The following is a 16711-nucleotide window of genomic DNA, read 5'->3' as shown; positions in this document are numbered from 1 at the left end:
ATTTACAGACCACTACCATATAGCTGGAATATTGCTGTGTGCACCTAAAACTATACCCATTCACGTATTGTATTCCTACACCACGCTTTCTGAAGTTACTTTCATGAATGAAAATTTTTTTTTTTCTTTTTTGGAAATAATTTGTTTATTTAACTAAGCATTAACATGGTTGGGCATGGCAGCATATTTAGGAGAAAAGAGCGTGGCAGGGTGACCAAGCCTTATTGAAATCGTCCCTATTACAGTTAATGACCGAGGTATACTTTGTTAACTTATGAATAAAAATATGTCCTAAGCATTTTACTTAATGACATTTAATTTAATTATCATGATGACAAAGGGGTATAATCCATGTGTTTTTTCCATAACATAATTACATTTTAGCAATAGAAAGTAGGTATAATGTTTGCAAAAGATGAAAATAATATATATATTTATGTTGTGAAAACTCTTGGCTATTGATTTCCCAGATATTGTAGAATTTGATAATGTCGTATCATGTTGATAAGGTACTACTTACTGGTTCCTTGTTTGTTGCTCTCATCTATTCATGTATGAAAAACGTAACAACTGCAGACAATCAAAGATCTGTATATATTCCATCAAATTATCAATCATTTAAGTTGACCTAACATAGTACATGTATGACATAGGATTCATTAAGTTCCTATGATAAAACATTGATTTTCAAAAAAACCCTTCATACAATGAGTCACTGGATTGTCTGGTCCTGAGTCAGTTAGTTACAGACCTCTGCCATGTAGCTGTAGTACTGCCGATTGTGGCGAAAAACTTGCTGACCCATGTCAAGACGTAGTAAAAATGCAGCTATAACCATTGTTGCAAAGGGGCATAACTCTTGATACCCTTTCATGTTTCTATTTAAACTTCCTTAATCAAACTAACACTAAGTTAGTTAAGTGTTGGGTGCATATAGGCCATTAAGACTTATGGTTGCCCTCACACCATACCTACCTCGTTTTTCTAGTATTTCTCTTTCATGACCCTCACATGGGTTTTAAGTTAAGGGTGAAAATGATGTCAATATTTGTTTTGGGTAAGTAATTAGGTGATGCACGTCATAGTATCAATTTTAGCTTGTTATTTTGCAAGTTGAATGAATGTTCTACTCAATGAAATCCCCTAAATTTCTTGAAGCAGATGATGCAGAAATAGAATTTTAGCCAATGCCAGTTCTGATGTTTTTGTTTGTGTTTACACTAGGTCGTTTAGCTTTATTTTCATAGAAGTGCTGTAGTAGTGTAGGTTCATTCAGTAGCTAGAATACACTTGTCATTGTTGGTACAACTGTTAACATTCTGTTAACTTGCTCGTTTGTTTTATTGTACCATGTATGGGTCATAAAGTTGTTTTCATTGTCTTGTTTTATGTACTGTAAGTAAGTTTGATGTGTAGGAACTGAAATAACCATTCAGGTTTACAGTTTGTCCTGGATGACAGTAAGGAAGTGTGTAAGTGTTTATTTCATGCTTCAACTGAAATATTCCCAGCTATATCATCAGTGCTGTGATCAGGGTGAATTCGCTGATTTGTGTACGCACGGAAGAGATATTATGTCTGACTTCACCTTGGTCACAGCTTTCTCTTGTATTTGAAACCAGGTTTAACCATGAATTATTTTAGGGCGTACATGCAGCATGACCCATTTGCTGATAATGCAGATTCAACTATACTTGTAATCTTCTTGTTGCTTACATAAACATTTCTGCTTACTTTGTCTTGAAGAGCAATTGAGCATGGAAGAGTGATTGTTTGACAGAGTGCAGTATAATCTTATTCAGTATGCTAGGTGTGGAATAATTTTATACATTTCCTTGAAAGTATACCAGGTGTGGTATATTGCAGTATAGTTTCCAGTAAGTGTATATGGCATACTTCTAAGATAACTCTCATGGTGTATGTGTGGAAAATGATTTTATTATATTCCTAAATGTAAATGGACACCATTTTTGTGCCTACAGGTAGGTGTAACAATTCCATCCCTTCTAATGTCATAACAATCCTGGATTGTTCCTTGAAAGTATCTGTGTCTGGTTTTAACTCCATGTTGTCCTGTCATTACAACACGTAACCATGTTTACTGCTCTCCATCCCCAGTTTTTATTGATCTACACACTTTTGAAAGCTGTTGGAGAATGATGTGTTGCATACATAATGGTATATTTTACCAGCAGTTTGTGTAGAGTTATGTCAAGTTTGTTGTGCGTTTCAGATTTTTTAATCTTCTTGAGTTAGTCTTCTTTAAGAATTTGCAGTGTATACTGGAATTATCAGGTTATATACTTCTACACAGCTTATATACATCTGTATTTATATTTACAAGGTTCCCAAATTGTAAAATGTTTAAAAGTTAATCTTTGTCAAATATTATTAAGCTCTTTGCCCTTCAAATAATCAAAAGAAAAATGAATGATCACACTTGAAAGAACCAGTAGAGGATAAGGAGGTTACATCATCATAAAACATTGTAACACAATATTGATACTGTGAATCAACATGGATCAGCAGACTTGTTATACTTGTTGATATAATTATGGGTAAAGGTAATGTTCATATCCCATGGTTTGATCACCTGTAAAACAAAGTTCCAAATTTGATTTTATGAAATAATACTTTCATGAAAGAAAAACACAAACACCAAGTGATATCAATCCTTTTTATGCAAATTTCTCATAACACAGGCAATTGATTGTACTCTCCTATATGATCATATTATGCCCTGTTTTATTTTTCAAATATACAGAAACTTCATAATTTATCATTGTGTAGAATAAAATTATAGTGATACCTTCCAAGTGACTAATCAACAATGTGTACAGTGATCTGTGGCCTCCAGCTAGCTTGCTTTAATTCCCCAATGCTTTGACATCTAACATTTTTAACCCCTAAAAATGCATATGGAAAAGCGGATAGTTTAATTGAGTACCATTGTGCTTGTTAGTGTACACTTACGCATACAGATTTTTAAGAACTTGGAGACATTGTGTACTTTAGATTTGGAATATTTGTATTAACAAATTGTTTGAATCATGTGTTGTGCGCCTGTCTTCAAAAGTGATTTACATGCATCAGCAAGATTACAACTATAATACCATTTATTTTGTATTTATCAGGCATATGAAGAAGGGAACACATTCAACAGATTTCACCATCTCAGGATACTGGGAAGAACGTCTTGTAGTTAATTTCATTGATAATCCCATGTGTTTAATATCAGTGCAGATGGCACGAAATACTTGACTGGATATTGGAAACACTGGGCATGACAGCCATGCTAGTAAATGATAGACGGTTGTATTAAATGGTCAACATACATGAAGTTACTTATGGCAAACTATTCCCTTGTTTCCATCTGTTTATTATCTCCTGACACTCCTAAGAAATACCGGTAGTAATTGATCTCTTCTCAGTTTTCAGATATATATATCATAGTTTTAGAAGTTTGTTGTTTCTGAAATACTTCAATAACTATTTCCCCTCATAAATCTGCATGTCCGGCTGTACAGAATTCCATTTGATCTTCCTTATTTTTCTTGTTCTTGAAAATTTGTGCTGACAGGTATTCAACTGATGAGAAAAGTTTTCATTCCGTAGGAAACTTGATGAAGATAATGGACAGGGATCATAGGGCATCATCCTCAGTTATCAAGGGTATTTTGTTTCCATTCCATCATGAGATATACCCTGGGCACATCAACCATCAGAAATAACATTATCCAAATTACTTATTACAAACTTAGATATGAATTTGAAATCAACAACCAAGTCAGTCTCATCTAAACTCAAGTTCCAAATAGATCTTCTTTCAAAATGTAGCTCTTGACATCTTCAGATGAAACAGAAAACTATTATGAATAGTCCTTTCATAGTTATGCTGCAAATATTTGAAACAGGGCTCAAAAGTCAGGTTCAGGATCTATTGATTTGCTTCTTGTTTTAATCCTGTAAATTCTATGATGTTCTGGACATCTACTTTTAGCGCTGTTTCAACAAAAGACCTCCTCTTAACTTAGATTTGATGACAATTGAGTTAAGTATTTTAGTCCTAACATAATGGATGAGCAGGGGCATGTTAGATCTAGTATGCACAAAACATTGTTTGGGCAACATCAACTTCTTACTTACATGTTTTTAGCTATTGTGCAATATGACAAATTATTTGTGGTACTCCATGTAGTACAGTTTGTTAGTAAGGCAACTATATTAATGTTAATGGTTATTTAAGATTGCAACTTGATACTTGTATCGCATTTTTTGTGCTGTCTGACACATCTTTCATTTGATCTGTGATTGTTTTCATTCCAATGCTGTCATAATAATCGTTATCATGTTAATAGGTAAAGATGCATACAAATGGTTTTACCTGATGCTGTCGGATACAGGCCATGCTGACTGTGCAGTTTGATGGTGTGTGGCAGAATAATAGAAAACTGACTTGCTAATACTTTGGAAAATGGTTTGTAATATTACAAAAATGACAAATGAAATAAAAATATATTTCAAGTACACTGTGTGGTTTATGTGTAACACAATCTTCAAAAGTACTACTTCTGCAGAAATGTCATGTGAACTATACTGGGGACATGCATAGGAGTGTCGTGATTTGTTGTGAAGAGTTGCCCCCCTTTTTTGTGCCAGGAACATAGGACTGTTAGTAGGATTACCAGATTGACACAGGTTATGACTGTTAAAGCCCCACAGCCATACTCACTGGGTTTGCTCTCAGACTATAGTTTCAAGTTTGTCAGCCCCACTATACTCATTGGGATTGTTCTTAATGACACTTGCAAAACACCTGCAAATTGGCTGTGTCAAGACTGTATAGGACAGTTGTGGTTTTATCTGTCAGTGTGGAAGCTGCACATATCCTGATACAAATCGGAAGATAGTTTCGAATATTGGTACTGGTCTGTTGTATGTTACAGTAAATCTGCACTGTATATGGATTGAAGAGAACTACTTGATGAGTCATGGCATTAAGTGAGTAAGTTTGGCTATATGCTGCTTTTAGCAATATTCCAGCAATATCATGTTGGGGGGACACGTGAAAATGGGCTGAACACATTGTACCCATGTGGGGAATCGAACCTGGGTCTTCAGCGTGACAAGCGAACGCTTTAACCACTAGGCTACCTCACCTCCCCACTGCATTAAGGACTAAGGTAGTAGAATCTCAGATTCATGTCTATGCTGTCTGTTCAATGAACATCTAGAACTTAAAATACCAAGACATGCTTGACAACATATACTGGCCCATTCTGTTGTAAGGATGATGAAGTGTCATGGATGAAACAGCTTGAATAAATATTTCTTTGTTTTTCAGTGTTACACGATGATGACTACCTTTGCAACACACGTGGCAACCCCATCCATCATAGTCCACAATATCATATTTACTTTCTCTCATAATACACAGCCATAGCTTCAGCAATGACATTGCCACTCATTTTTGAAACTCATGTTTCAGAGCATCTTTAGTTTTCTTTTACCATATGAATGAAATTTGATTTGGAAATGTTCAAAGGTAGTAAAGTTGGGTCCAGGATGTCAAAAGTAGTATGCGTCTCATTCATTTTTCAGCTGAGCAATAGACTGTACGGAGAGTATCCGAGATGCATGAACAGAGAAAGAAACTGATATGGACTGTTCATGGTTCTGTTTGCATTAAGAGCTATTTAGAAAATATGAAAGAATACACTGATTCTAATGTTGGATTTGAACTATACCTTGCAATGAGGAACCAAAGGACACACATTATCAACTGTTCAAGTTACTTAGAGGGCCATATATTTTGTTTTCCATCAATGGAAACTTCAAGCTCATGTTTTGTTATGTTTCCCTCATGCAAAGTACACTAAATGCTCATTCCTGAATGTCCTTGACGTGAAATTGGATATTTTGTAATTATGTTAGGATATGTTTAAATTCATCTAACATACTCTGAGAAATGAGTGATGAGACGCAGCTCCTTAGCTCTCTGTTTATCACAGTTGCAATTTTGATTGTTGTTTTCACACTGGAAACCCTAACCGATACTGGTTTCTTCACCAACTGTCTGGAACACTATTGAAACTGAGATTAGTTCCGTGATGCTTCTATGGAAATAATGATATCCAGTCTCAGGCCAGTGTTACTGACACATAGACAGGCTAGGCCAACATCAAAGCTATAAGCATGAGGGTCCCGATACTGTGTATCCTGTCGTAGGCCTTCAGCAGCCTCACCCCAGCACCTAGCGCGTCAATCTCGGCATCATGGGTGTGGTCAAACTCATCCACGTGGGCGGGGCCTACCAACCTGCAGTAAGATGGACAGGGTTAAAATTCATTCACCCATTAGTTGAAATCATAGTGGCTATATAAACATGTACTCAGTTTGCAGTGAAAACGTACTGATGAATTTCACTTTAAACAGTAAACCCAATAAAGTGAAATTAAGATCGCAAATCCTCATAATTTTACCTTGCCAATTGAAAATTTAAGTCTCCGAATTTTATTCAACATAGGATAAAAGTTGTTTAATAAACGATAAAAAATTCAAATCGTTTTTGTTAGTTTGTATTAAACAAGGGGTTAAGCGCAGTAGTTGGAACAGTGAAAAAATACACATGCAGTACTAGATGAGACTTAACTTAGATCAACCCTACTTGTTCTCGGTGTTTCATTTAATGTGCATACCTCTCTTAATACAAACAAATGAAGCGATATAAAATATGTTCACATCCTGGGAGCGTAAGGGTGCACTGTGACCAGTGCCTACACATCAGTTTCCACAAACACATGGGCAGTATTATGTAGATCTTTCAAATACAAATTAATAACCGACATTTAGTGTGGAACATTTATTGTCATTTCTGATGTTACATATGAGATATTCAGTGAATCTATAAGATTGGTTTGAAGACTAACTTGGTCCTAACACAGACACTATATACACTTACACATACCTTCTAATTATCTCGCAGCCAGCAAACCCAGCCATCTCCGATATCAACTTGGCTTGGTAGATTTCAAGGTCTTCTGTAACGCTCGTCATATGTTTAAAATATTCATCAACTGTTGGGATGATAAATGATGCGATTTCAAAATCTACTTACAGAATATATGAGAATCACATATTCATTATCTCATAAGTGCAAGCTATTACCTATGCTTATGAACGCCAAAAATATGTTAGAATAAAAAATTGAAATCTTTTTGGTGCTTTCTCTAGGTAAAGAGACGCCGAGTCACGATCACCGTAGCATTCGTAACGTTTCGACCCGTCGTAACTCTATAGTTTACCATATGCTTAGGAATGTCATAGCTACGAACGCTTTATGAACGAGGCTCCCGATCCTTATCAGAAATACGTATCAAACCATCTAATAAAAACTACGCATACGTTTAACGGAGAGGCTAACCTGTCTTGTTGCAGATGTCGACAACCCTGTAAGCGAAAACCCTGTGGTTGTCGTTGTCGTCGGGGCAGAGGAGGTGACAGTAGTACGTGAAGATGTAGTTGGCCACCAAGAGCCCAAGGTCGAGGGAGCAGGGGCCCACGTAGCTACACCCGGCGTTAATTATCTGCCATAAATCATGGTCATCATAAACTACAGACCCATAAAAAAGTATTCGGACACTTGACGTAATTTCAACAGACTTACATGTTAATTTAGTGTAGCATGAAAAAAAATTTCATGAATATATTTTTAGAAAAAGACCCAAGTCAAATTTGGCACTTTTGTGGGGAATCATCTTACCTGGAATCTCATAATTTCTGTTTAATTTTCCGTTGCTTTTTATCGAATGCCGACAATTTAATGAACGTGTTCAGTACCGTGAACTCCTTTAACATGGCGGCCTATGGGATTGTGCATCGTGGAATCATATACATACATTGATAAATGTGATGTCATTAGTTAAATAGTGGTCGGAAAATTGAACTGAAATTATGTACGCAGGGCAGAGATGACTTCCAATTTGCCACTCAAATTTTACGAAGACCCACCGTAAATTCACTCCTTGAAAATTATTTATGTTACACTGAAAGAGCATGTAAGTCCATGGAAATTACGTCAAGCGTCCAAATACGTTCTGCATGAGTCTGTATGTTCCTGCAGGTCTAGAGCAGTCGAGGACATAACATCTATTCATATATGTAAGATAATCATTGTCGTTGTAATCCCACAAATATATACACAAGTCATGAGGTAAGAGTGAGTTATGGTTCTAGGCCGTACTAAGCAGTATTCCAGCAATATCACGGTGGGGAACACCAGAAATGGGCTTCATGCATTAACAAAATCTCGATAGTTTTCTATTTATAACATCTAAACACTGTCGCACATAAGCCACCTGTTAATATCTATAGTAAAAACAGAGCATCACCTAGATGTCTCAGATACAATCTGATCCCACATTTAGAGCACAGGACCGGAAGTAACAGAGTTTGACCGGAAGTATGAGGTCCCGGCTCCTTCTCTCACCTTGGAATCTTTGTCTTTGACCATTATCGAACCAGTGTGGAGATCACCGTGTATCAAAGCTTCCTTCTTCTCCAGGAATATTCGCTTCATGTCCGCGGCTGCCCGGAGCACCTCCTGGTCCCCATAGAGCCAGTCAAGCCTCGCCTTCACAGCATCGGAACACTGGTTGCTAGGGTCGCCGGGGGTGAAGGGTGACGTGAACAACAACTGCTCTCGCAGCGTCAACGTCGTCGCATTTCTGAGGCCAAGTGAGTATGTTATCTTTCTTTCGCTAAGAGAGTCACCATTACAATATCTTGTTTATGTTACGGTCAGACTGTAAAATAATTCATTTCGTGAAATAACAAGATTAATTAAGTGAAATTTCATGAAATGACTGAAGTATATTGATTGTTGTTACATAAAATGATGCCAGATGGCTCACGCTTTTAGTCATTTCACGAAGTGACTGATTTCACAATCTGACAATTTGACGTGTGGCATTTACAGCAATCAAGACGTGTTTTACAAATCGTGTCAGGGAGTGGCCCTGAGTCGCAATATTCCAACGTTACCACTCCGTCAGTGAGAGAGAAACGGTGCTCTTATATTCCAGTAATATCACATCAGGGGTAACCCCCCAAAAATGCACCAAGAGGAGAATCAAACCAGGACATTCAGTGCGACAAGAGTACTGTGTTAACAGCTAGGAACATTGACCTTCAATATCAAAAGCTTAGTATCGTAAGAAAAAAAACCCAAAAAAATCCAAAACACTGTTTAAGAGAGATCACACTTTGTTTACACCTGAAGCGTACGTCATGCCACGGCAGGCAATACCAGAGTGAGTGAGTGAGTTCAGTTTTAAGTCAATATTATCATAATATTCTAGCAATATCATGGTCGGGGACACCAGGAATGGACTTCACACATTGTACCCACGCAGGGAATCGAACCCGGGTTTTCGGTGTGACAAGCAAACGCTTGTAAGTTTTATAAGTCTTGTAAAGATGTACATAAAATGGACAAAGGTCAACGTCCACCTACTGAAACTCTTTATCCAGCTGCTTAATGGCGTCCTCCCCTATCTTGGCGACGTGGGTGTCTCTGTGTATGATGGCCACGTCTCTCGCCAGTTTGAGGGCAGCGTCGTCGTCGAGATGACCGTTGATGAGGGAGGTGCGGTAGATAGCGTAGTCGCGGAGGTCCTCAATACACACTGGTATTAAAACATACAATATTGTCCTGAAACTGTTTAAGCTTTACAATTGAAAAGAATTGAGGGAATTTAATGATTGTATTTTAATTGATGCTTGTGTATGCAACTTTATATTCACATAACTATTTTCAGCACTACCTACATATTTTCGATTCCGGATCACAGAAGACTGGTTTGACTGCACTGCCAGGTGCCAGGCAGTCGAATTTGATGAGAGTATTAAATTCCAGTTGAGCATTGTCTCTGTGTGGTTCTTTCTGTGCATATACAAGACAAAGAGGAAGGTTATAAGATATGGGTGGGCAACAACAACGGTAACTCGAACAAGTGATCAGACACAAGCTTGACTGTCTATTGATTATATCGCTGTTATGTGGCTACACAATATCATGTTACCTCAGTGATTTCACAAGATTGAGTTTATGTCTATTTTTTTCGAAAGAAAATCATTTTCAATTTGCAATGAAACGTGAATGGAACTGTAATTGTAGCTTTAAATCTAAATTAAATATATTATTTTTTTTATCATATGTCAGGCTGTTAAAATGTCATCAGTACTGTTACATATCCTACCGCATCTGTTGGCTTAGCACACTGCACGACGATGACGCTGCTGTCACTACCGTCGAGGCACACTCTGAAGACGTTGCAGCTGCCTCCGTTTTCTATTTTCAGCTTTGAAATGTCACCTGCCCACTGAAAATGTACCGAGATTTCTTAACTTAAGAAAAGAATCTCATATTGTTGGATGCTGTTCTGCTCTCAATACAAGACGATTTGAAGGCAGTTTAATTCATTGAAGGGTAATACCCCAAATTTCTGTAATCAAAATTATCAGATCAAGACGAGAAAGAATGTTTGAACAGTGCGGACACCTATTGTGTCCGTGCATCTAAGGCTAGTTTCATCCCCTTGGATCCAATAATCGTGTGTTTGAACCCCTGGTTCACCCGTGACTGGACTTTTCTAGACTTTTCTAGTAAGTTTAGTTTAGTTTTACGCGCTTTCAGCAATATTCCAGCAATCGGCTTCACACATAATATCCAGTCGAACCCAGACGACGTGACGACCGATAGCCTCACCCACTATCATCTCGCAACATGATTCAAATACCCCAAATAACTGTAATACGTCTCAGTATGGCACTAATTAATTATGTGAGCCATTTTGTATCATCTGTGATTGGTATGTGCAAAGATGCAGGTAATCAGTCAAATACGTTTGGTGTCATCCGTGACAATCCGGGTTAGAAATGGTCTTGAGCAACCCATGCTTGTCTTTAGAGGCTCGCTGACTTGGTTGACACGTCATGGTATTTCAATTGCTCATGCTTTTGGACACTGGATTGTCACTGATAGCAGGGATATTGCGGAGTTCAGCGTTAAATAATAAGCAAACAAAACGTTGATGTCGTCCGTCGCAAAGTACATGGACAATATGCTCGGAGCTGCGTGAAGTTTTACGACTCCAAAGAAACCTTTGAGCAACATGACACTCATGTGTAGACTCGAGGGAAAGAATTGTGCCTTTTCATGGACGTTACCGCGAAGCAAAATGTTCATAGGTTCTAATTGGCAGTGAGTGAGTGAGTGAGTGAGTTTAGTTTTACGTCGCACTTAGCAATATTCCAGCCATATGGCGACGGTCTGTAAATAATCGAGTCTGGACCAGACAATCCAGTGATCAACAACATGAGCATCGATCTGGGGAACCGATGACATGTGTCAACCAAGTCAGCTAGTCTGACCACCCGATCCCGTTAGTCGCCTCTTACGACAAGCATAGTCACCTTTTATGGCAAGCATGGGTTGCTGAAGGCCTATTCTACCCCGGGACCTTCACGGGTCTCTCTAATTAGCAGGGAATCGACTTCGACGCTCCCCAACTTCCATACGACAATGGCGCCAGTGCTTGTATATACGCTGTAACCGCAATTAATACTCAGCAGTTGCCAGGACTAAGGATTCGGGCATGTGTGTGACGATGGGGACATGAAATCTGCCTTTCAGCGCTTACATTCATTTTCCACTTATACAATATGCTTGCATATACCTCCCTTAGAGGTAAACATGTAGACGCTACCCCATGGTAGGTCGTCCTCTTTCAAAACAAAATTTACCTATGCTTGTGTTGTACTGCTGCTATACTATGTGACGTTTTAACGTTCCTGGGGCCCGTTTCACAAAGTTCTCGTAAGCTTAACATCTCGTAAGTTTCCTCGTAGCATCCCTTCCTCTTGTACTGTAATATAGGAAGTACCAATGTTACGGGAAAAGCTACGAGATTTTAGGCTTACGGGAGCTTTGTCAAGGCAAGATTCGAACTTTAAAGTTTTAAACTACTTAGTGGTGAAAACCTAAGGTCAGATTATGACGGACTATTTCCTAATCGTAATTCCTTGATAGGTTCTAGTTTTGCTGTCGAATCAACTGTCTCTGAAGAAACGTTTTGATTTTAGAATGTGTAATATACAATTATACTTCCTTGATCTTATTTACTTCTATCACCATCGCCTTGATATCGTGTGATGGGGGACACGAGATGTGAACCGATGACTTGTATGTCCCTTGAATTCTGTATTAATGTGTCGCTGCAGTCTCTCGTGACGGTCACGTGTCGTTGACTTATAACTCGTTTCAAAATGTGTCGAAGTCGCTTACGTTCGTCAGAAACCATCACTTCATGCCACAATATACTGACATCTTGACATTGCATTAACGAAAATGAATCAGACCAAAACAACATTAAATCCAACACAGTCAATCGATACAGATGTTTTGAGACAAATACATGGTATGACAGGCATTCGTGTAGCAATGTCTGCTTATCATTAGACCTGCACAAGTCTTTCAAGTAAATATTAATAGTTTATATGATAATTTATATAAAAAATAATAAACAGCACACTTGGGTCCTCAGATATCTACACATGTCTCTTCGAAAGATAGAATTACTATGCACCCATGGGCTCAGCATTCAGTACAGCCTCGGAGCAAGGCTAGCTTATCTATAATAATCGGTAGGTTTCTCGACGGGAAAACGACAACGGATGAAGAAAATGTAAGACAACAACTGTAAGAGATATTAGTTTCCAGAAACACATGCATGATAATAATGTGCGAATTGGGGTGGGAACACGACTGGGAGTGAAGTGTGACAACAGATCATGATCGGCAACAATCTGATGGAAAACAGGGTTAGATGAGGCATTTCAAACTTGACAATTTTGGGATCCGTAATGCCGCCACGATTTGCCAAACATGCATTCATTCTATTGCGAACTGAAAAAGTCTGACCCTCCCTAATGTCAAGTTCAGCTAACGCGTTGGGCGGTCAATGACGCCGATGCACAAGACTCCCTATCGTGTAGAAGACGTTGTCAGTCGGGGGGAGGTCATGGCTCAATTCCTGGCAATGATCATGTTTGTAATAAGTGGCGAGTAACTGGGTGGTCAGACTCGCTGACGCATGTCAACGAATCCCAAAAGCGTAAATCGATGCTCATGATGTCAGTCACTGGATTATCTGATCCAGGCGCTTTTGTTTTTGCAGACCGCCGACATACATTGGAACACTGCAGTATGCGGCGACATTAAAAGTACAGCAGTTAACAATAGTAATGTCGAGTGACCCCTCGATTCTCTCCTACAAAGTGGTGCCACTTCACACCTAAACCGAAACACGGCTTCATCTGTCACGAAGTTTTAAAGTGGCTCTGCCTGGACGGAGTCTTTGGACATGGCCGCGGCCACGCCTATCATGGAACGGAGATGTGACTCAGGCTATCTGAAATGATGACACGTGACCATCGTCGACTATTCCACCTTCGACGTTGTGGACATCAATGACGCATGTTGCCAACATGTAAATATCCACAAAACACAGATGGTGTACCGTGAAAATGAGCTCTGTCGTGTACAGTTAGTGTCGTTGTCCTAGGACGCTCTAAACGGCCTCTGTCGTGTACAATTCGTGTTTGCTCGTACAGGTACACACTAAACGGCGTCTATCGTGTACATTTCGTGTTTGTTCATATAGGTATGCTCTAAACGGTGTCTATCGTGTACATTTCGTGTTTGTTCGTACAGGTATTCTCTAAACGGTGTCTATCGTGTACAATATGTGTTTGTTCGTATAAGTACACTCTAAACAGCTTCTATCGAGTACAGTTCGTATTTGTTTATACAGGCACACTCTAAACGGCGTCTGTCGGGTACAGTTCGTGTTTGTTCGTAAAGGTACACTCTAAACCGCGTCTATCGTTTACAATTCACGTTTGTTCACATTAGTACGGAGTCAACGGAGAATATCGTGTACAGTTCGTGCTTTTTCAGACAGGTGCTCTCTAAACGGCGTTTATCGTTTACAATTTGTGTTTGTTCGTAAAGTTGCGCTCTAAAAGGGGTCTATCGTGCACAGTCCGTGTTTGTTCGTATAGGTACTCTCCAAACTGCGCCTATCTTGTACAATTCACGTTTGTTCGAATAGGTACGTTCTAAACGGCGTCTGTCGTGTACATTTCGTGTTTGTTCGTATAGGTACTCTCTAAACTGCGCCTATCGTGTACACTTCGTGTTTGTTCGTATAGGTACTCTCTAAACGGCGTCTATAGTGTACATTTCGTGTTTGTTAGTGTAGGTACACTCCAAACGGCGTCTATAGTGTACATTTCCTGTTTGTTCGTGTAGGTACACTCTAAACGGCATACAGTTCTCAACAAGGGTCTAAAAGCCGAAACTCGATAAATACAGCGTTTATTCCCAGCAGAGGGTATGATGTATATGACACTCGTGTCACAACCTCTGTTGACAACTTCTCCCTGTGGTACCATCCCATCTCAAGCTTTCAATTATTCAGTACCGATTAGTATGGGTGGTGTTCGTTACACATACGTGGTGTCTTTGGTATTTTACAGTGTGTGATACTATTATATTGCTACGGTCAATAAATGTCGAGTAACAAACAATAGAGACGACGTTTGTGTGCAGTAATGATGTCCCTTACCCCAACACATTGATAACGTAACAAAATATCCTTTTATTACTCGCCCTTTGAAGATACTGCAGTGTAACATTTTTACGGCAATACTGCACTAGTGTAATATCGCTTGACTTATGACGTCCAAATGGTTCAAAGTTGTTACGTCACAATGCTAATGCCGATGTCGCAATTTTACTAGACCTTGCTTAACTTGCGGAAAGCTGAGTCCTCACACTGTATGGAATTTCGCGGCAGTTTCTGTCAATTTATGTTGGCGAGTAATAAACAGAATACTAAACTCGCTTCCGTGAAATATCATTTCTATTAAACTCGTTAAAGATTTCGCATCAAACTCGCTTTCGCTCGTTTGATACCAAATCATTAACTCGTTTAATAAAAATGGTATTACACGAAAGGTCGTTTTGTATCCTCTATGCATTGTATGATTACGTCACAAAAGTAATGACGTAACGAAGCAATTATATATCTCATTTCGAACATCCGCAGGAGACATACAAAGCATGAAACATTTTCCTTTTCCTTATCCTTATCCACATGTTGTTCAGAACAAATTATATATAATATGCCATGGCTAATATAAAGAGATCAAATATAAAACTGCTTCAATGATTTTATACCAGCTCATATATCAGAGCTATCATCTCTTATGTGGGCGTGTTAATGGCGGCTACACGATCGTGTCATAAGCTGTCCATGCATGGAAATTATTCCAAGAACGTCTTCTTGCACGGCCTAGTGATATTATAGCATCAGAATAACAACGAGTGATTTTCTACTATTATACCATTTACAAATCAGGTCCGGGCTAGCGCTACTTAAGATCCATGTACCACGCGACTGCACACTCCACAGCAGACATTCACACATCATGTGTTGAAACAGCTGTCTCTAACACTACACAAACTGCCACAAACTTGCCTTACTGTAATCAACAACACGTTCATCAAATGAAATATTGTACCAGTCATTGTACATGTCAAGCTGAGCTCATAAAACCACACTGATTAATTTCTAAGTCCATCCAATCACAATTCTAACGTGGAAGATAATGTGCAGCATGTATCGGTCTCGATAACCATCGACCAATTGTAAATCGATCCAACGAATTCACGTCTATTTCAAACAGCGGGTGTGATATGTATCTCGCTGCACTGCGGGCAGTTTAGCTTCTAATTACACCTCGTAGCGTACGTATGAATTACAAAGACGCACTGACAAGTAGTAATCAAAAGAAGCAAGAGTATAATTATAAGAATGTATTTTTCGGGTGGTTATCCCAGCACATATGTGGTTAACAGGATGTTTCTCAAAACTCATACCTGTAGTTGTTCCAAATGTGAATATTTCGTGACAACTTTCATCACGCTGTCTCGTATCTCGGATGAAGCACATGCCGCGTTGGAATGAGCCATTCTGTACAGCGATCCCCTCTTACTGGAGTAGCTAATCACACACGGTTTGTTTTTAAATTATGAGCCACACATCCAATTTAAACGTCCTCATGTGCCGACTCCCTATCGCGGTGTCATTGTCAAGTACGTCCTCATGATAGTCGTCACATAGACGAGTGTCGGCGTTTGTGACAGATTTAAGACTCCATTTACCGCTGTTTCGTTGTTGCTTTATGAAAGGAGTTAAAATGGGTAAACAAAGCGGGGTGACCCAGTTTGAGGGCGAGATTGAGCAAGGGAGGTAACTCGCCAAATGCTGTCGTTTACTACCATCGTGACATGTTTTCGCTTTCGATCCACATACAGCATGCATTGACAAGATGTTTTTTTCTTGTGAACTCTCAGATAATTTCTGCTTATGGAGAAGTGTTTACGTTCACGTCGGTAAGCAAGTTCATCTGTATTTGAACTCTCAAAGCTCTTTATCAACAATATTCGTGACTGCCTCGGGGTTCGTATGCTATTTTAGACAGGAGTGGGTGGGGGTGTTAGCACTTTTTCAACATGCAACACTGAAGATCTAAACCCCTACCCTATCATTGCGAGGGCTCTGAGGCTAGCACATGAAGAAGG

The 16711-nt window shown here is 39.0% G+C and overlaps 1 protein-coding gene across 1 annotated transcript; it reads right to left on the bottom strand.

Annotated features, from left to right (window-relative positions):
* Positions 1 to 2663: 2663 nt before the first annotated feature.
* Positions 2664 to 16332, bottom strand: LOC137284772 (methylthioribose kinase-like). Its single transcript, XM_067816739.1, has 8 exons — positions 16007 to 16332; positions 10260 to 10382; positions 9829 to 9943; positions 9515 to 9686; positions 8489 to 8726; positions 7424 to 7586; positions 6968 to 7076; positions 2664 to 6318 (listed from the first exon to the last, which is right to left on the bottom strand). Exons 1-8 carry the CDS (start codon positions 16097 to 16099, stop codon positions 6171 to 6173), a joined length of 1161 nt encoding a protein of 386 aa, XP_067672840.1. The 5' UTR covers positions 16100 to 16332; the 3' UTR covers positions 2664 to 6170.
* Positions 16333 to 16711: the final 379 nt, after the last annotated feature.

Source organism: Haliotis asinina, chromosome 5, assembly GCF_037392515.1.
Source record: "Haliotis asinina isolate JCU_RB_2024 chromosome 5, JCU_Hal_asi_v2, whole genome shotgun sequence".
In the NCBI taxonomy this organism is placed as follows: domain Eukaryota; kingdom Metazoa; phylum Mollusca; class Gastropoda; order Lepetellida; family Haliotidae; genus Haliotis; species Haliotis asinina.
This window is presented reverse-complemented; position numbering and strand designations above follow the sequence as displayed.